Source organism: Pungitius pungitius, chromosome 21 (genome assembly GCF_949316345.1).
Source record: "Pungitius pungitius chromosome 21, fPunPun2.1, whole genome shotgun sequence".
Lineage (NCBI taxonomy): Eukaryota > Metazoa > Chordata > Actinopteri > Perciformes > Gasterosteidae > Pungitius > Pungitius pungitius.
This window is the reverse complement of record NC_084920.1, coordinates 4,342,953-4,362,779: the sequence shown is the minus strand read 5'-3', so window position 1 is coordinate 4,362,779 and position 19,827 is coordinate 4,342,953. Positions and strand designations below refer to the sequence as shown.

The window sequence follows — 19,827 nt, the reverse complement described above, 5'->3', positions numbered from 1 at the left end:
CTAATCCTTGAACAAAGCCTGTGTTTTTATGCTCCAACCTCTGAATATAATTTATTTTATGATAACTTATTATACATTTTTATTTATTACACTATTTAAAATGTATCATAGAACACAAAACAGAAGTTGTACATAACAATTCAAATGTCTCTGGGTCCGCTTAAAACTACTGTACATTGTTGTGTTTCAATCATTTATTGAATGTTTATGTGGTGATTATTAAAAAAGTTCAATGATGTTTTTCAAGAGAAACAAATCTAAACTTCAGTTCATGTGAGGATTTAAAGTTTTCATGAACTGTTATTTTTTAGATGCTTGAAAAAAAACATACATGGGATTAAATTAACCAGTAATTATTGTTTTTGTGAACTAGAACTGAACAATCCAACATGTCACCTGCGTGTTTCTGAGTGACACTTCAACCCCCCGTCCCTCCTACGCTAGTTAGTCTTCAAGAGATATTTTATTTTGTCTCTGACGTGGTGCCTGGAATTCTGCTTTTCTTTCTCCACAGAGACATTTGACTGTGTGGAACGCTGCAGCGAAACAACGCAGCAGGTTGACCTTAAAAGCAACTCCACAAACCAGAAAGTCCAGTTCCCATTTCTCAGCTGGTACCGGGAAGCTTCCAGCTTCCTCAACCAGCAACACATAAGACACAGAGAGCTACATGAGCAGTATCTCTCAAGCTGCTCCACAGGTAAGAATGACCATTTTAGTTGTTGCTTTTATGGCCGGCTGCTTTGTAACGGGAAACAAAAATGTGTTTAAAGGATAATAGATGTTTTTTGTTTACAATAACGGCTGATTTGCCTTTACTGGATTCTGGAATATCTTTTAATCAAAAACAGGAATGAGTGTAAAATCCATTTTTTCTCATACAACTATAGCTTAACATTGCCTTTGCTTTTTTGTGCATTGACCTGATTCTCTGCTTTGAGAGCATTCAGTCTCAGTCTATTTAAGCATTGTTAGTTTAAAACATGTGTGATGGTTCAATGCCATTATTAGGTGACACCGACTGTGTTCTTTTTTTTGTAGGTGTGGTGTCAGAATGATTAAGAACCAGAAGAGCGCAAGTAGGCCATCCCACTTAGGTGCTGGTATTTACTAATTTATTTAACTAGGGCAACTGTTTTAACAGCATGATCTTGTCAAGCAACAAAACATTCATTGTTGGAATGCATTCCAAGCATTGTTCTTTGAATCTTTATTCAACTCCTTCTATTTCCTCCGTGGCACCTTTTCAACTCCTTCACACTTTCAGCTATTTCAACCGTTCAACTATTAAAATGTTCAGCTCATTTAGGAGAGGGGTACTATGAATTTTCAGCTTTCTAGCTCTTATAATTTAATTTATATTAATTAAAATCATAAGATTTTTAAACATGGTTTTCAAATGGAGTTTGTTTTCAAATCCTCTTAAACTTCTTAAACTTTTTCAGCTTCGCCAATCTTTCGGCTAGAGACACCATTTCAACGTTAAAATGTCCCCCCCCCTCATCCCATCATTTCAAAATAAACCCACCATGGAGGGAATTCTTACTGTAATGTTTGATGAGGCCCATCAATTAATACCTTCTTAGTTTTCTTAGCTTAGGGCGACTGTGGGTGCGTGGGAACCGCAGCCGTCCTCCAATCAGAGGGTCGGCAGTTTGATCCCAGGCCCGGCTAACCTGCATGTCCATGTGACCTTTGCTCCTCTAGCTGTGACTACAGTGTGTGAATGTTAGTTACTGATTGGCAGGTGCTGAAGGTAGGTTCTGTCATCAGTGTATGAATGGGTGAATGTTGTCATGTAGTGTTAAAGCGTTTTGAGTGGTCAGAAGACCAGAAAAGTGCTCTACAAATCTGTTTTACCAGGTCCATTTAGTTTGAATGACAGACATTCTGTCACGGTTTGGGTCCTCTTCTTGTCTTATTTTGTAGTTTTCTTGTGTCTCGTGTCTCTGGGTGAGCTTCACTTCCTGTCCTGTGATTGCCTGAGTGTTCCCACCTGTGTCCAATCACCTGCACCTCCCTTGTGTATTTAAGCCCCGTGTGCCTGTACCTGTCCCTTGTCGCGTCATTGTCTATGTCAGTCATCGTTGGTGCACGTTCTTTGGCTTCTGTTCGGTTTTGTGCTGAATAAAGAGCACATTTTGGAAATTCTGAAACTCCTGCGTTTGAGTCCTGCCTCCTTCCGCCTGCACCAGCACCCAGCCTGACACATTCTGTCTCCAATTTCAGCTTTTCCTATTTCTATTCTTTCAGCAATGTTTAGATTTGCAGATGAAATGCATGACGTATCTTCAACGTCATGACAACACATTCTTATTTGTTTGGTGATGACTGACAGAGTTTATGAGCAACCCCGACACCCTCATTCCAAGAATTCCAGCACCTATTGGAATCGCTGCAATAACCGTACGTGTTTTCAGGGAACAAAAGCGGCAATGCAGTATTCTACAAACCAATCGGAAAAACGGCAGAAGTCAGATCCGGATACATGTTGAAGTCCCCTCCCCCAAAACGGTTGAAAACAGAGGTGACAGAGTTTGCACAACTGGATCATCTGCAGCTTTTCGTGTGTTTGGTGATGGGTTTTTTCTTTTTTTAAATGTCTTTTTTCATATTGTCCTGCAGAAATCATGGAAGAAGCGGTATTTTGTGCTGTTCAAAATCGGCGAGGAAGAGCACCTGCTGAAGTACTTCAAGGGTCCAGACGAAAAGGACATGCCTCTCGGAGGGATCGACTTATCCCAGTGAATTCTCATTTTTATACCACATTTGAATAGCCTCTCTAAAATGGTGTTCAACACCTGTGTCACTTGTGTCCCCTCTTTCAGAATCTCGGTGTTGCATGTGGGCCCTGATAAACACCAGAAGTGGAATTGGGTCCAGAAGACGCACAGGTGCTCGGCGTCCTGTGTGCTCCTCATCAGGGCGGCCGAGCGGGACTACTTCCTCGTGGCCGACAACAGGTCAGTCAGGCCGCTCATATCGGGGGGGGGGTACCTTTCTTCAAGAGTTTGGTTTGGGATCTCGTGGGCGAGTTCAAAAAGTAGGTGAGGTGGTGATCAGGATTCAGGTTACATGGCTGGGTGGGCCGGTTCTCTCCTCGAGGCCCCCCCCCCCGCAGAGCCTCATAAAACACGCCTGTCTGCTATATTGGGAGTTGAAAACAATCACATATAAATGACCATGTGGATTTACTGCTTTGTGACTGATAATGGCTTGGACCTTCCACTTTGCTCACCACTTGGGAATCAAATTACATTCGAAAATAAACATCATTTTCAAAATGATGGTTTTTAAGCGTTTCATTTGCCCCTCTTGCTTTTAGTGAGGAGGCTGACGGATGGTTCGCCGACCTCTACGAAGCCCTGAAAAACCGGCCACATCGAATTCAGAGTCCAGAGGTACAGGATATGAGTTCTTCATTGTGTTTCGTTGAGAAAAGGACTTTCTTGCACTGCATTTCTTTCTTATATATCGTGTTTGTTTTTTTCCCCAAAGGAAATGTCTTTCGGTCTGCCAGCGGTTGAGGTAAATATTTAAAGCCCGAACCCCATTCCACAAACAGTTCAACATTTTGTAAGATGTATTTGGTCATTTTCTGGTGAAAAGTTATGCGTTACATTCTAACCAACCAAATACATGGAATGAATGAGAGTAGCGTTGATCTTAGAAGATCAACGCTACTCTCATTCTTTCCATGTATTAAGACTGGAAACAGGGGAATAGAGTGAAAAGAGTGAAAAAACAAACAAAAGTATTTTACTAAATGTTGAACTAGTTATTAAATTCTTAATTAGGTTCATATACTTTTCACATTTCTGGATTTCCGCGGGCTCAAATGAATGCTGCCAAGTTTGGTCATCCAATAAGCAGCTTTTGTCTTCTTTTCACTCTTCTTCACGCTATCGACCTCTTCCTCCACCTTCTCTCAGTGTCCCTGGTGAATGCAACGAGCAACCACCCACACGCTATTAGACTTTTGAAATTACTTTTTCTCCCGTGACCAGGCTGATTCACACCACGTCTCATGGAAAACTAAGTCTGGAGGCGCGCCTTTGGAGGTCAGTCCACAACGTTAATGCATTTATCAGTTAAAAGTTCTCGATCAACGAATCCCGATGGCACTGTAACAGCTGGGTTACTATGGGGGGAACGTAAGGACTCACAGACACCTGTTCACAGTTGGTAAACGTCTTTATTGTTTATATTTCTCCGGCTTGCTGGCCCCCCCCGCTCGCTCGGTCAGTCTCTTTTAAATAGACGGGGAAGCATCTCTTTCAATTGTCCTCAGCTGGAGGTTCATTACCTCCAGCTGTCACCATTCCCCGAGCCACTGCCCCTCTCTCTCCCTCTGCAGCCGAGCCGAAACCACGCCCGCCACCACAGGCACCATCTTGGATTCATCGAGAATGACAACGTCACTCAAACGTTTGTGGGAACATTCTTGGTGCGTTGGGACGTATCCTCACTGTTGATCTATTTTTCTCACACTACGTTGTGCTGACGGAATAATGACAACAAAAATAAAATGAATAACACCAAATGCTTTAATGTATGCGTTTTCTTTTACAGACAGAAGGGAAAATTCGGTCAGAGTCTGATCCGTGCTCAAAGGCTGAGTATATCTACTCCGAGAAGCCAAAGGTGTGACACCTTCACGTGATTCTAATTAGGGGACAGAGGTGTCAAATCGGGTGACGGAACGCGGGGGGGGGTGATCCTTCTCTTTGTGGGCTACGATTTGTCACGTTGCCTTGTGGTCGCCTCGCAGGCTGAAGACCAGGCCAGAAGGCGCGCGTCGGAGCCTTTGAATCCGATCTACGACTATCCGAGGGCCTTCATAACTAAAGCACACGAGGACAATACCACGACTCGAAGGAAAAGCGACGAAGCAATGTGAGTGGTGTATTGATCTGATGCATCGAGTTCATTCCAGCTATAAATACCATTCACCCACACTGTGCTGATCACACATGCTGAAATTGCGACCTTGAGTTCTACGGGAATCTAATAATGTGTCCCTTGCAGATACGAATCAATGTACGAAATGAGAAAAAAAGCACGAGCGGCGCAGGCAGCCTTGGATTTACAGAGTGAGAGGTCACTAATCCTCTTTCCCTATAATGATTACAATCATTGTAATGCTTTAATTACTGTACACCGTAAGTAGTTCATTGCTCCATATGTTCACAGTGGGCATGAATATGAAGAAATTAACACGGGCACCCTGATGAGGTCTGTCACGAAAGCCTTCGAAAAGATGAGGACACACATCACCGGACTGCCTTCCTTCGATGAGGAAACAGCTGATGAGCACAGGTGACACGGTGATTCATTGCAGAAGCTGCCCTCTTTGTGTGTTTTTGACCTCACCACCTCGTCTTCCGTGACCCACGCTTGTTTTTTCGCGACATGTTTTGCCTGGTTCCCAGAAACAAAGAATAGCTCACTCGTCAGATAAACTTAACTACTAAGATGAGATGACAATGAGCGTGCTGTCGAAACCCGAGGACCTGTGAAGATTCGAAGAAAGGCAAAACCTCAGAGCCTGTTTGGCAGCTCACAGGCTTGACGATTTCCTTTCCATCTTGTGTGAGAGGTTTAAACGAAACAAGGTGATACTGATTCAAGAGATATGAACATCATTGCGCAATATGATGGAAAATTGAAGGAAAAAAGACAGACAGGACCAGATGGCCAATGCTTGCAACCAAAACTCCTTGCAGCAGTAAAAAGGAGGTTATCGCTGGTTTCATCAAAGTCAAAATCATTTCCTTTTCTCTCAAAACCCTCCCAGCATCTCAAGGTTTTAGCCAATCAGATTTGATTGCTTGCTCACCAAATCAGACGAACAATTAAATCTATTCTCATGTTTACTATAGTACAAAACTGTGATTATTCTGCAATTGACAGTAGTTTTTATGGCGGGGCAACACTTGGAAGAACACCCTGTCTACTACATTCAGCATATGCGTTAAAAGACTGCCTTAAATGTTTCTCAATTAGGATTCCTTCAGCGTAGCCATTTGGGAAAGATTTGCATTTCTCGTACTGCTTTACTGAAATATCCTCAATAAATCTCAAGGCTTTTTCACCCATCATCAAACAATTCCTACTTTTAATTGTGTGCCACGAGCACTAATTTGGACTTCCATCCATCAGAGGCCCCTGGAGTCTCCCGTCATGCTGCCTGACTGTGAGGCCCCCACCCCTCTCCTCCGAGCGTTTCAACCCAGCTGCTGTTTCACACTCAGTATAAACTTTGGTTTATTCACACTGTCTCTTTAATGGACTTTTGTGAGTTGTAAGCCGAGAATTCTTCCGCGGACTGTGAATTAATGTAACAGAAATGTCACGGTTATGTTCTTCTTCCTGTTTTATTTTGTAGTTTCATGTCTCTTGTGTCCCTGGGTAACTTCCTGCCTTGTCCTGTGATTGTCTGATTGTTTCCACCTGTGTCCAATCCCCTGCACCTCCCTTGTGTATTTAAGCCCTGTGTGCCTGATGTCCCTTGTCGGGTTGCGTCATTCTGCCGCAGGTACCGGAAGGGAGGACTCAAATGCAGGACTTTCAAAAAGGTGCTCTTTAATGATTCCAAAACAGGCAGACGTGCACAAACCACCGTGGGTAACATAGACAATGACGCAAAGGGGGAAAAAAGGCACACAGGGCTTAAATACACTAGGGAGGTGCAGGTGATTGGACACAGGTGGAATCAGACACAACAGACAATCACAGGACAAGGCAGGAAGTGAAGCTAACCCCAGGAACAAGAGACATGAAACTACAAAATAAAACAGGAAGAAGAACCAAACCATGACAAGAAACGCACAACAACATCTGATGTTGTGATCCTCACGCTGCCCACTGCTTTTGCAGAAGAGAACAGAGTCTGACATCCGACTTCAGCAGCAGCTCCAGTGACAACGGCGCCGTCTCTGCTGAGGAGATGCTGGAGGACCAAAAGCTGCAAACACCAAAGCGCTCTGCTGATAGGTGAGATCGACCTTTGATCCATCAAACTAACTACCAAGTAGCCATTATTATGACTAAATTATCAGGGTATAACAGGGTCATTTTATGTGGGCTGTGATAATCAATCGAAGCTATCATTAGTATTCATTCAGCAAATAGTTTACTTCTAAAAGTGCTTGAAGCACATGAAACTGACTGAGCTGTGCTCTTGTTGATCAAAGTCGGACACAACTTGTGGTTGTGTTATTGTTAAGTTTTGATGATTCAGACCTGACACTAAGCACAATCTGAAGATTTGAAGTACAGATACTCAATGTTCACACCTCTTTTTTTTTATTGTTCCCCAAATCTCAGAGACACTGATTTCCAGCAGGAGAATAAAAGGTTTGAGTTTCCTAATTTCTTGCACCAGTCACTTTATTAAAGATTTACTCAAATAAATATGCAACTCAAACAATAACAAAGAAGCATATTCACAGTCTGGACATTGAAGTCAAGGAATTCAAGTATCTGCTTAATAAAGCTTTTGTTTTGTATTTCTTTCAAACCTGGACACCGTCACACCAATGGACAGAGATTTTCAAGTCCTGCTTGCAGATTTGAAAAAACACCTCACAGTAACAGACGTGGAAAGGATACCAAAGTAAGAACCACCAAAAAAAGTCTTAGCGATTGGATGTTTTTTATTGAAATATGTGGAAAGGTTTAACAAACAAGTTTTTGGGGGGTATTCATTGATAATGAGAAGCTTCAGATGCCATTTAACATGATTTCCAATAACAGAATACCAAATAATAGATGCAACGTTAACTAAAAATAATAACTATTGATTTAAAGAAAAATACATAGTTAAGATTTAACACTTAACACTAGTTCAACGCAGCAAAGCAAAGCTCAAGAGCCAGAAACAAAAGTTTAGAAACACGGATTCTGGGAGTAGATATGCAGCTCCACTGCCCCCACTGGGCAGATACGGTTAAGTTACTTTACCAAAAGCCTTCCAGGTACCAAAGACAGACGGAACCAGCTGGCCGATGCATGCAACCAAAACTCCTCACAGCAATAAACGGGTTATCGACACAGAACAAAGTAGCAGAGGGGCTGCACACGGCGCTCGGATGACTTAGGCAGTTAGAACAAGTGAGCAGGAGGTTTGGTGAGTGCAGGACTAATCGGGGTCAGTTGTGACTGATCAGGGCGGGTTATCGCCCATTTCATCATTCAAAGCGATCATTTCCTTTACTGTCAAAAATAGTGGTTAACTGAGAATTCTTCAGCAAACAGTAACTGAATGCAACCAAAACACAACATTTCATGTTGCTGCTCACTGCTTTTGCAGAAAAGAAAAGCGTCTGACACCGTACTTCAACAGCAGCTCCAGTGTCAGCGGAGCCGTCTCTGCTGTGGAGGTGCAGGAGGATGAAAACGGGCAGACACAGGAGAGACTTGGCTCTATTGGAAGGTGAGATCGACCTTTAATCTAAAGAAGTAATCACAGAGTAGGTACTATGATATATCAATGATATATAAACAAGGCTGTGATGCTCATTGAAGCAGTGATTAGTACGCATTCAGCAAATAGTTTACTTTTACTAGTGCTGAGACACACATGAAACAGACTGAGCTGTGCTACCGTTGATCACGGTAACGGTCTCGAAGTCAGAGACAACTTGTCTTATTGTTACGGATGACCCATTTGAAACAATAAAGGGTCACTCAGATAAACCACAAAGGAATGTTGAGACTAGCGTTGAAATGTCGCTGGACTGGCAAGAGTGGTTCCTGAAGTTTAAATGCTTTAATTATTATATATACAATAACTCATTTCCAGCACCGATCATGGAGTTACTTCACTAAAGATCTATATGAATATGCAACTCAAACAATAACATAAGGACGATAGTGAAAGTCTTGACGTTCATGTCAAGGAATTCAAGTGTCTGCTTAATAAAGCTTTTCTTTTGTCTTTCTTTCAAACCTGGACACCGTCACACCAACCTATTGACAGAGATGTTCTAGTCAAGCAGGCAGATTTGAAAAAAACCCTTGCAGTACCAGAGGTGGAAAGGAAACCAAGGTAAGAACCACTTACTTCATTGTGGCACAAAGTAAAGTCTTAGATATTGGACTATCCAGGTACCAAAGACAGACAGAACCAGCTGGCCGATGCATGCAACCAAAACTCCTCACAGCAATAAACGGGTTATCGACACAGAACAAAGTAGCAGAGGGGCTGCACACGGCGCCCGGATGACTTAGGCAGTTAGAACAAGTGAGCAGGAGGTTTGGTGAGTGCAGGACTAATCGGGGTCAGTTGTGACTGATCAGGGCGGGTTATCGCCCATTTCATCATTCAAAGCGATCATTTCCTTTTTTCTCAAAAATAGTTCTTGAATTGAATTCTTCAGCGAACGATAACTGAATGCAACCAAAACACACAACATTTTATGTTGCTGCTCACTGCTTTTGCAGAAAAGAAAGGCGTCTGACACCGTACTTCAACAGCAGCTCCAGTGACAGCGGAGCCGTCTCTGCTGTGGAGGTGCAGGAGGATAAAAACGGGCAGACACAGGAGATACATGGATCTGTTGGAAGGTGAGATCGACCTTTTAATCTAAAGAAGTAATCACAGTGTAGCCACTATGATAAATAAATGATATACAAACAAGGCTGTGATGCTCATTGAAGCAACTCAAACAATAACATAAAGACGATATTGAAAGTCTTGACGTTCAAGTCAAGGAATTCAAGTGTCGGCTTAATAAAGCTTTTGTTTTGTCTTTCTTTCAAACCTGGACACCGTCACACCAACCTATTTACAGAGATGTTCTAGTCAAGCAGGCAGATTTGAAAAAACCTCTTACAGTACCAGAGGTGGAAAGGAAACCAAGGTAAGAACCACTTACTTCATTGTGGCACAAAGAAAAGTCTTTGATATTGGACTGCTTTGATTGAAATATGTGGAAAGGGTTAACCAACACCTTTTTGGGGCAAATAAGAATTCAGGATTTCCAATGGCAAAATACCACGCAACAGGTGCAACATCAACTAAAAACAGTCACTAAATGAAACCAAAACGCACAACATTTCATGTTCTAATCCTCTCGCTGCTCACTGCTTTTGCAGAAAAGAAAGGCGTCTGACACCGTACTTCAACAGCACCTCCAGTGACAGCGGAGCCGTCTCTGCTGTGGAGGTGCAGGAGGATAAAAACGGGCAGACACAGGAGAGACGTGGATCTGTTGGAAGGTGAGATCGACCTTTAATCCAAAGAAGTAATCACAGAGTATCCACTATGATAAATAAATGATATTCAAACAAGGCTGTGATGCTCATTGAAGCAGTGGTTAGTACGCATTCAGCAAATAGTTTACTTTTACTAAAAGATAAAGGGTCACTCGGTTAAACCGCAAAGGAATGTTGAGATTAGCGTTGAAATGTCGCTGGACTGGTAAGGGTGGTTCCTGAAGTTTTGGTGCTTTAATGATTCTCACCTGACAACAAGCACAATAACTCATTTCCAGCACTGATCATGGAGTTACTTCACTGAAGATCTACTCAAATGTTTTGTCTTTCTTTCAAACCTGGACACCATCACACCAAGGGAGACAGATTTTCTAGTCAAGCACGCAGATTTGAAAAAACACCTCACGCTAACAGAAGTAGATGGGAACCCAAGGTAAGAAATAGAACCACTTTATTGCGGTACAGAAAAATTAATGTATTTCAGCTGACTTTATGCTGCACGCCAGGATCTGTCTATTCGGGTGTGGAAGGATGAGCCTTCATGGTTTGATTTCATGCCTTGGCAGCTGACGCACTGTAGGTTGTTTATCTAAATAAAGATGACAGAAACAAACTAATTTCACAGGAAAAGAAAACAAGGAATCAGCATCTCCAATGCTAGAATAAAAAAAGACCAGCTAAAAATAACAACTATTGGATCAAAGAAAAATAGACTTTAAAACGGAAAGCTCAAGAGCTAAAAACAAAAGTTCAAGGTGTGAGTCGATATGCAGCTCCACTGTTTATTTAGACAAGACGTATTAAAAATACACCTAACTTGAATCTGCAAAAAACAACACATTTAGATTCTCAATGAACACACCGTAGTGGCCCACATCAGAGATCAGGCCCGTCAGTGCCAACCGGAGGAAAACATGGAAGTTCTGCGGTAATTCGGCCAGGACCTGAGGGTTCAAATACAACACAAACATCGGAAGGCCTAAGATGTTCCACACGGTCTGAATGAGAGTAGCAGGATGAGGCTAAGCTGTGTGTGTGTGTGTGTGTGTGTGTGTGTCACAGGGTGTCCGGGTGGACGTGCCAGCCACAGACAGTGTGCCTGTTTCACCAAGAAGACCAAATCCTGGCCATCAACGACCTGGAGATCGGCAGCCTGCAGGAATTCAACGAGTACTTGAGCAAGTGTCGCAAAAACGAGGTACGGCTGCGCGAGGCGTCCAGGACACGGGGGGGGGGGGGGGCGGCGGCGGCGGCGACAGGAAAGTTGTGACGAGTCGTCTGACGCCTGCAACGTTTCTCGTTTCAGGTGAAAGTGACCACCCTGCGTCTACCTGGGAGCCAGCCTTTGCATTCCCCGCACTGCCCCTGCAGTGACTGAGCGTAGCGGCCATTTGTGCTTTAGACCAATTAAACACTGTATCACTGTTGTGTTTGTGTCACGCAGCGAGAGATTGTACTGTCCAGGCAATCGGTTCCTTCTGTTCACATTTTATTTCCAAAGGAAGCAACAAACACGTCCCATTGGCTTGTGGCTGCTCACCCTTGCTGCTAAAAAAAAAACCCAGATGCATGCTGGTCCCATACCTGGCTATGCCCTTAAATAACCTCCAGGTCCACACACTATTACCCAATTAGTGACCAAAACTACGTATACTTAGTGACGAAAAATGCTTAAACCCAATTGACCACAAATGCAGAAAAAGCTATCTTAATGCTACATCGACCCAAGAAATTAAACAATAATATTTAAGAATAAATAACTAAACAGTAGCTCCCACAGACAGTATTACAACAATGACTTGCAGTTAAGGTTTCTGGGAACAAAAGCCAGAGGTTTTACTGAAACACGCTTCCTCATACTACTCGTGTGACGCTGAAGGAAAAACATTCTCTCGATACACACAAACGCAATTGTGACGGTGGGGGGGGGGGGGGGGGCGTGTCGTGGAACATTTTTTATACCTGCATAGTTGCTGTATATTATAATGATCTTACAACTCAAGATAAGAAGTGGAGAACATAGAGATGATGTTAGGATACATCGATGATTCCTGTAAACATATTGTGGGTACAAAAATAGGGGATGAGTTCAGATTTTACTTTAATTTCATTTTGAGAATGCTTTGAAAGTAATTAAGGGAGGAGGAATAACAAACTTTGAAAGATGTTTTTATCCTTTGTGAAATATATAAGTGAACACAAAAATGGAAGTTACATGTAAAGCCTGTTCACTTGAGGTGCAACACACCATTCAGTTTATTTTATTTAAATTGCAAAATGACGTCCACGGAGGGCTAGGACACGTCTTTAAACTCTATTAAATGATCTGACGTTGTATCAGCTTGTCCAAGATTAAGGTTTCAAGTTTAAATGTGATGTTCAATTTGTGATGTATTAAATCATACACTAATATAAATAAATGCATTCATTGAGCGTGCAGGAATCGTTGGTTGGACTGATTTTGTTTGTAAAACGGATTTATAAAAACACTTATTTAAAAGCTTTTTCTTAGGCTGAGTAATGTAGTGTACAGAGCAACCTTTTTTTATTATTCACATGAATCGTTATCAAAACTATGCAACACCACTTAAAGCTTGTTTAAGGATCAACATACCTCAAATTTTAAGTTTCATTATTTAGCTTTATGTTGGAATATCAAGTGTCCTCTTTCTCCTTAAAACATTTTTGGCCAGTTTTTTAGAACCTCTTTAAACAAAAATCTGTTAATTATGGAGTGATATTATTAGGAATCTACAGTAAAATAAAGTTTCATCAGCATGGATGATTTGCAATATTCAAAAAGGAAAAATTCCTTAAACTACTGATTGAACAAAGTTCTAAAAATAAGAATAAAACAAACATTTAAAACATTTATTTACCAGCATAAAAATATACAGTTTAATAGAAAATTCCATTCAAATTGCAGAATTATAGAGCAGCAATTGCTGTATATTGTTAGCAAACATAAAGAAGTGCCCTCAGGCAGTAAACACATTTAATTCAGTCCTTTGTGTAACAACACATAAGCCTGAGTGTTATTGCTGACATGGCGCGTGTGCGACCTCAGATCATGGATCCACATATTTTAAGCTTTCAGAATTGTTAGAGGTTTCAATTCAGCGCATTGTGAACAGAAGCCAAACCTTTAGAATAACCAAATACTTGACCTGAAACACGATTGAGTTCATGTTCCCCTAATTTGTTGCAACCCTTCATTCTGCATTGAAACGCTAGTGTCATGAGCTCAGCTAAGGGATAACATTTGTTTCTCATGGTCACAGGGCATTGGGAAATTACTTGCGATTTTAGGTTCAACTGCGGACAACGTTTACGTGTAAGCGAGCTAGATTTTAGTCCTAGTTTCCGTGAGCCACTCGCTGAAGCGCTGCTCCATGGCCTTCCTGCTGTCCCAGCTGCCGTTGTTCACCGTGGGGATGATCTTCAGGGGCCGAAGCCACTGGACGAAGCGCCTCATCTCCAGAAAGCTGCTGTGCTCACTGTACGGGATCCCTGTCGAAAGAGAGAAAAAAAACAGTAGGGTTCCCACCGTCATGCCCCGGAACCAACTGCTGCGCCTGGGATGCCTATCGAGTGGTGGTTCATTTCAGAAGCGGTGGTTTGGTGATCGAGCATTCTCTTGAATATTTGTCCCCTCTTATCATCACCCAGCTGAAGTAACCTGACTCAAAGCCGTTATGGTTTGTTTCAGAGTCCCTGTCCCTCTCCCTCTTCATGCACCACCTTTTCTTTGCCAAAGGAGGGAGCCGTAGGCTGAATTAAAACAATCAAATGAACATTCAGGTTTCTGAAGTGCCGCTGTTGTGAGTCAATAACAGCATCGGCAGGATTTTTTACACCGTAAAAGACCGTCAAATACGGCTTTACAGCGACAACAGTTGCTACCGTGATTAATGCAGCAAAGAGATTCAATAATAAAACTTGAGCAACGGAATAACTGCTAGAATATGCCAAAAGGTGTGTACCATAGATGGAGATGTTGCCACTGATCTGAGGCTGAATGCCGTCCACCGACTCCACCTGTTGGCTGAAGGTCCAACCTGTGGGCTTGAAGGCCACCAGCTGATCATATCGCCCCGCGAAGCGTGCCAGGTAGTCCTGCAGTTTCTGCAGACATGAGGGAGATGGATGAAGAAACAGAAGAGTTTTTGTCTTCGAACAGCACTACTTTGAACTCATCTTCAATTAATTCATCTGTATATATCAAGCTCCCTTCCAAAGTGTATATAGATCCACATATTGTGAGGCTTTCTATTTTTGAAAAATCAAACATACATAGAAGAAGTTTCTGTCATCACTCGGTTTGCTCTCTGATATACAAACCTGCAATGTTTTGTCCACAATGAAAACATTTAACTAAAAATGGTTTCAGACAGTTTTATCTCTTAATTTAGTTCAAGGTGCCAGAGTTGTGGTGGAAACCCAAATTGCGCATATTTTCCGCCCGTCAGCCTTTCGGTGCTCATCGATGCTTGAATTATACCAACTCAGGGACTTATCTGTGGGTTTACATTTGGTTTCAATTTGAAACGCTTCAGTCATTTTGGAAAGATAGTGTGCTATGTCATCATAATTAGCTTTTCTAATTATTTCAAATGCTGGCCCTGATATTTGCATAGAAAGTATATACCAGAAGCAGAGTAAAGGAGTTGGCCTTCCTAAATAAACCGCACATAGAAAGTTTGAGCAATAGTGTATCCCTGTATGTTTTTTATTCCCTTCAGTCATTAAAACAGGGGGACATGAGATCTATGCGCTCGTTTTACTCTAATCACGGATGTCCTTTGTTTGCTAAAACGTATTTTCGGGACGTTAATGGAAAAGAAGACTGTGGCACCTACTTTGAAGGAGAGCTGCATCATGGGAAGCACATGGACCTGGGCTGCCTTCCAGTCGGTGGTTATACTTTCCTTGACTTGCTCCGACTCCAGACAGCACATGGTGTTGTATTTGTCTCTCGAGAGACACACCTTGGACCCCAGGACGTCTGCCAGGGCTACAAAATAAAGCAGAAACATGGGCTGTGTAAAAACAAGAAATGTCTTTTCATTTTATGACTTTGGGTGTGCATTTAAGAACACCCGAGTACCATTAACCAGTCTAGCTGTCGGCCTGATGTTGAATAATGAATGAGCTCTGTCAGGACGGGTGTGTTTATTCCTCCTGGGTGCTCTCCTGCTTGTTATGGTCTCAGAGAACTAGATAAACAAAGTGCTACGGTCTTTAGTAAGAAACGGGACGGATGAATTCACCTCAAAAGACCACATGCTCCTCCTCGTTTTCAGGAAAATGAATGATTAACTGAGGAATTGTATCAACAAGCAGCAACTAGACAAAAAAAAACATGTGGTCACATTTTCCCATTAGCGTAGAATTTCAAAGCACTGACCCAGAAAGACCTTCTCCTTTCCCACGGAGTAGGATCCACACACCACAAGTGTACGTGGGTTGAGCGTCACCAGCTCGAAGGCTGTGTTGGCCGCAAAGTTGATGACCTCTTGCTGTCTGGGGAAGGTGTACTCGGGGCTGCAGTAGCTACACAAAAACAAAAAAATCTCAGTGTTGATCCATTCAGTGACCTCAGTGGTTTTGGTGGGAGGAGACAGACGGTTACTGACGTGGTGTCGAGGTAGAGCGTCTGCACCCTGCAGCCGAGTAGTTCAGGGTAGGTCTCCATTGAGGGATCAGCTCGGAAGTCTCCCGTGTGGAGGACTGTCTGTCCATCGGGCAGGAAGAACAGCAGCATGGCAGCTCCTGGACAACTGACAGAAGTGAGGCAGTGAGTGTAAGGCCGGTGTGAGTGTCCGATATCGACGTCGGGTTGACGACTCACTGGTTGGCTTCCAGCAGGATGACCGTGATTCCCTCGACGGTGACCTTGGTGTTCATGGGGAGGACGTGGACGTACTGCTCTGCCACCCTCAGTTTGCTCTTCACCAGGTTTCCGGTTATCTGGGCAGGAGAGGCAGCTGTTAGTCAACATAAAACTCTACGGATCATTTATATGCAAGGAGTCAAAAGCCAGAAAAAGCTGAAGGCTAAATTATATTTTTCCAATTTGGCTTTATAAATCCAAGAGGGCACATCCTGCTGAATAATAACCCACTTGACATTGATTAGAATTGACATCATATTCAGCTTCTTTCCCAAATACATTGTATTCTAGATGCCATCTATTGGGATAATAGAATTGTTTTAAGAGTCATATTCCTAAAATACAGCAGTAAGACCAAATCAACAATGTACTTGTTTGGATCAATTCGCTCTGCTTGTCGTTTGAGTCACACACCATAATCGGATGCAACATTTGTCCAGTGCAAGCAAATTTATAAGTTATAAACAAAATGTCATGGATGTGAAGTATTTTCATAAACAACTGCAGAATAGAATAGAAGCAATGGTCTTTAGATTTCAATCAACTCCGAGGGCAGTAACTTGTTATTCAGAACGGCCAACTGTGAGCTCTTTTTCCAAAATCGAGTTCATGCAGTGAGATAACACATGATCGGGGATGAATTCTATGAGAGAGAGCACTGCGGAAGCTTTTTAATGAGAGATAAAAAGCTTTGTTAATGAATCCCTTCCATAATATTCAAGAACTAAAAGGGCCTTTGGAAGGGAGAACTGACATTTAATAACGACGCAAAACAGGCAATTAAACGGACACTATTCTTTTCCTTCCCTACATGAGTGAGGAAAATATTGGGTGGAGGAATACGGTTTCAGCAGTGGACTTAAATGAAAATCTGGGTACAAACAACCACTCATAAGGGTTTCATAGAATAACAAAGAAACACCAAAGACTTGTACAGAGAGAGTGATAAAGTAAGTAACATAGTAAAGTAATTGACTCCTACTTTTGGACCAACACATGGCTCATTGACATGAACACTTAACAGGTGTGAAATAATAGCATGAACCCCAGCTAATAGAATCAAACCAAGTCATTCACATTATGAAACGGGCACTCGACTTACTCTGTTACAGTAGATGGGAAGAGTGGACTTCTTGGTCAGACCTCCGTAGTGGTCTGAGTGGAAATGTGTCAGGAAGTAGGCAGCGACGCCCTGGATCTCTCCATACTGAAAGGCATCTACGGCAAACTTTGTGCCTGAAGGGGAAAAATAAAAAAATATATATATTTAGATTATACATTTTAAATAACAAAATAATTTGTCCATCACTGACCTGGAATCTTCTTGTAGATGGGACAACGTGGGGACTCCCCGTCTCCATCGGTGCCCGCCCTGTTCCACCTTCTTCCTCTCCATCCTCTGGTCCCACGTTTCTCCGCATCTCCCCGAGCCTTCCCCGCACGACCATCACCTCCAGCCACTGCTCCCTGTGAACTGTCTGCAGGTGCGTCGGCTCCACTTTTCCTGGGTGCTTCCTTCCTTTTTCGCCTCTGTCCGGAGTTGTCGCCAAGTCCCGGAGCAGACGTGACGCCGGGTTCATCCGGTCCACTCTCAGCCACTTTCTCCTTCGCCTTGAGGGGTTTGAGACCGAAAAACACCCCGATGTCCGTCTGCTTCAGGCAGGAGGCCTGACCCGCCTTGACCTGGCCCTTCTGCGGCGGCATGGACTGAGATCTTTGGACAGCGGAGGCTTGTGATGAAGGACCCGGAGTACTGCTGTCAATCCCGTTTTTTAAAGGCAGGGTATCTGAGCTTAAAAGCGTTTCTCTCAGGCGCTCTAAAACAATACTTTGAGGGGACTGAATACTGCTTTTACGTGGACTGATGGCACTGGCGTATTTCCCATCAGCTTCTTTATCACCTTTCCAATCAACTCTGTTTGCAACTGTAGAGGCAGCCGGCTGATTAGTGGGCGGCGAGGAGGTAACTGAATACAGCTGGGTGCTGAAGGACAAAGGCTCCTTTACCTGCACTTTGTTGGTTTCCAAACGATCTACGAAGTCAGTAAGAAGCTCATCGTCACTTGAGAAACTGTCGCCGAAAAACAACATGGAGTTTTCGTCCTCTTTTTCAAATGTATCTTTGTTAAAAAGTGCTTTTCGACAGTCATTGCCATTGACTTCAGTCTCTCCGGGGAACTCCGAAAGAGGAGAATATGATATTGCGCCATCGTTGTCAGGGGAAGATTTACTTTTGAGTAAACCTTCACAGGCTTTTATTCCCCGCGGTGCCTCTACGGGAGTGGATGAAAGTCCTCTTCTACTTTCTTGGGAAGAACTGATAGATTTTGGGCTTTTAGTGGGGGTTGACCAGCCTTTCTTTTTCTTAAAGTCCTCTGGGCCGGGTGAGCGCAGCAGCAGAAGTCCATTTGCAAGTTTAGACGCAGGTGTTCCACCGAGATCGCTGTGGGGAGAGACACTACGAGTCGATAGGGCAGAAAGACTGAGGGCACTATCCAGCGAACTCTCCAAAAAAGAGCCATCCGTGCCGTTGCTCATCGCCCCTGGGAGACAACCGAGGCGCGTCGGTCCGCTCGACTCTGCCCGCTGGGACGGATCGAGGGGGGACATGCCGCTGTTTGCTCGACTATGGGCCAGGAGGGTGTGGTTGAATTTCTTAAAATGGTTCGGAATGGTAGAGAAGCACTGGAGGCCATTTGGACATTCTGCGCAAAACGAGATAAAACACGTTAGACTTTTCAACTTTATTGAAGCACTGTGGAATCATTATGAAGAACATCTCGCAGTGTGTGACATTTCAAGGTATCTTCATAAAATGATCTAGAAATGATTTCTGATTTCCTTCATTGACACCATGTGTCCACCGGAATACACAATTACAGCTGAGTAATAGAGGGCATATCAGTAAATATGTTGATGTCTGTACCTTTGCATGTGTCCCTCGGGGTGTCAAGACATTCCGCAACGTGCCACCTCTGAGTCTGTACCACCAGAATGGAAAAGGGCATCTGACACACGGGACAAAAGTCTCCAGAGAACTGTCCCTCTGCAGCATTGTCTGTTTGCGCCGTGTCACTAGCAGGAGATGCCTTTGAGGGTACATCATGGGACCCGAAACTGCGAGGGTTATTTGCGCAAACCTTTCTACAATAGCCACTTCGAGCTGTCTTCACCTTCACATCAGTGGACGTGACGGGGACACAATTGGGGGTCCCGGTGGTTCTTGGGACAGTGACGTCACGTCTTCTTTTCACTGAGGGTGATTCGCGTGTCTTCTTTTTCTTCCCGAGAGGTTTGTATTCCCAAATGTCATTTTCAGAGTCGTCTTGCTGTGACATTTGACGAAAATAAAAGAACGAAAGAAGCGTAACGTCGCTGACATTACCAAACTTCACGTTACACAAGGATCGGTGTTTGCTAACATGGCAGAAAATAAAACGTTACAGGACATTAACAGCAACTGGAGAAGATTGTGGGGACAATTCGCGTTGAGGAAATAGCTTCCCGCGATTAATAATTTTGATATCGAGCGTTTTTTTAGCTAAAATTAGCTTAGTAATAGCTAACTAACGTTAATACTGCGTGGTTCGCTAAAAACAAGTTGCCGCCACAGGATAACAATGAATGGAGTAGAAGCAACAAGAGATCGCAAGCCGCACATTCCACTTTTTTGCCAAAACATTTTAAAAGATAAATACAAAATTCTGAATGAA

General features: G+C 43.1%; 2 protein-coding genes across 6 annotated transcripts; one reads left to right on the top strand and one right to left on the bottom strand.

The window, feature by feature from the left end:
• The first annotated feature begins 556 nt into the window (after positions 1 to 556).
• On the top strand, positions 557 to 12,151 carry LOC119212814 (uncharacterized). Of its 4 annotated transcripts, none has more exons than XM_062560131.1 (24): positions 557 to 700; positions 1,042 to 1,079; positions 2,421 to 2,527; positions 2,626 to 2,744; positions 2,829 to 2,963; positions 3,326 to 3,401; positions 3,499 to 3,528; positions 4,008 to 4,061; positions 4,358 to 4,447; positions 4,573 to 4,644; positions 4,772 to 4,896; positions 5,029 to 5,100; positions 5,194 to 5,319; positions 6,880 to 6,996; positions 7,330 to 7,359; positions 7,550 to 7,618; positions 8,315 to 8,437; positions 8,984 to 9,052; positions 9,448 to 9,570; positions 9,798 to 9,866; positions 10,102 to 10,224; positions 10,580 to 10,654; positions 11,284 to 11,419; positions 11,528 to 12,151. In XM_062560131.1, the coding sequence occupies exons 2-24, from the start codon at positions 1,055 to 1,057 to the stop codon at positions 11,597 to 11,599; spliced, it is 2,037 nt and encodes a 678-aa protein (XP_062416115.1). In that variant the 5' UTR covers positions 557 to 700; positions 1,042 to 1,054; the 3' UTR covers positions 11,600 to 12,151. The 4 variants fall into 4 exon arrangements, with proteins under 4 accessions (XP_062416115.1, XP_062416114.1, XP_037319497.2 ...); XM_062560130.1 differs by having other exon boundaries at positions 1,042 to 1,097; XM_037463600.2 differs by lacking the exon at positions 4,358 to 4,447 and having other exon boundaries at positions 558 to 700; positions 1,042 to 1,097.
• Positions 12,152 to 13,057: 906 nt separating this feature from the next.
• Positions 13,058 to 19,812, bottom strand: dclre1a (DNA cross-link repair 1A (PSO2 homolog, S. cerevisiae)). Of its 2 annotated transcripts, XM_062560129.1 has the most exons (10): positions 19,041 to 19,811; positions 18,677 to 18,819; positions 17,428 to 18,607; positions 17,217 to 17,350; positions 16,073 to 16,191; positions 15,858 to 16,001; positions 15,629 to 15,774; positions 15,081 to 15,235; positions 14,205 to 14,346; positions 13,058 to 13,731 (listed from the first exon to the last, which is right to left on the bottom strand). In XM_062560129.1, exons 1-10 carry the CDS (start codon positions 19,450 to 19,452, stop codon positions 13,565 to 13,567), a joined length of 2,742 nt encoding a protein of 913 aa, XP_062416113.1. In that variant the 5' UTR covers positions 19,453 to 19,811; the 3' UTR covers positions 13,058 to 13,564. The 2 variants fall into 2 exon arrangements, with proteins under 2 accessions (XP_062416113.1, XP_037319493.2); XM_037463596.2 differs by having other exon boundaries at positions 17,428 to 18,819; positions 19,041 to 19,812.
• Positions 19,813 to 19,827: the final 15 nt, after the last annotated feature.

Coding starts and splice junctions, on each gene's coding strand:
- dclre1a (XM_037463596.2), bottom strand. CDS start 19,452: ATGTCACAGCAAGACGACTCTGAAAATGACATTTGGGAATACAAACCT. Junction 17,351..17,427: donor CATCTACAAGAAGATTCCAG/GTCAGTGATGGA, acceptor TTTCCCCTTCAG/GCACAAAGTTTGCCGTAGAT. Junction 13,732..14,204: donor TGGCAACATCTCCATCTATG/GTACACACCTTT, acceptor CTCTTTCGACAG/GGATCCCGTACAGTGAGCAC.
- LOC119212814 (XM_062560130.1), top strand. CDS start 1,055: ATGATTAAGAACCAGAAGAGCGCAAGTAGGCCATCCCACTTAG. Junction 2,528..2,625: donor CAAAACGGTTGAAAACAGAG/GTGACAGAGTTT, acceptor ATTGTCCTGCAG/AAATCATGGAAGAAGCGGTA. Junction 5,101..5,193: donor TTGGATTTACAGAGTGAGAG/GTCACTAATCCT, acceptor ATATGTTCACAG/TGGGCATGAATATGAAGAAA.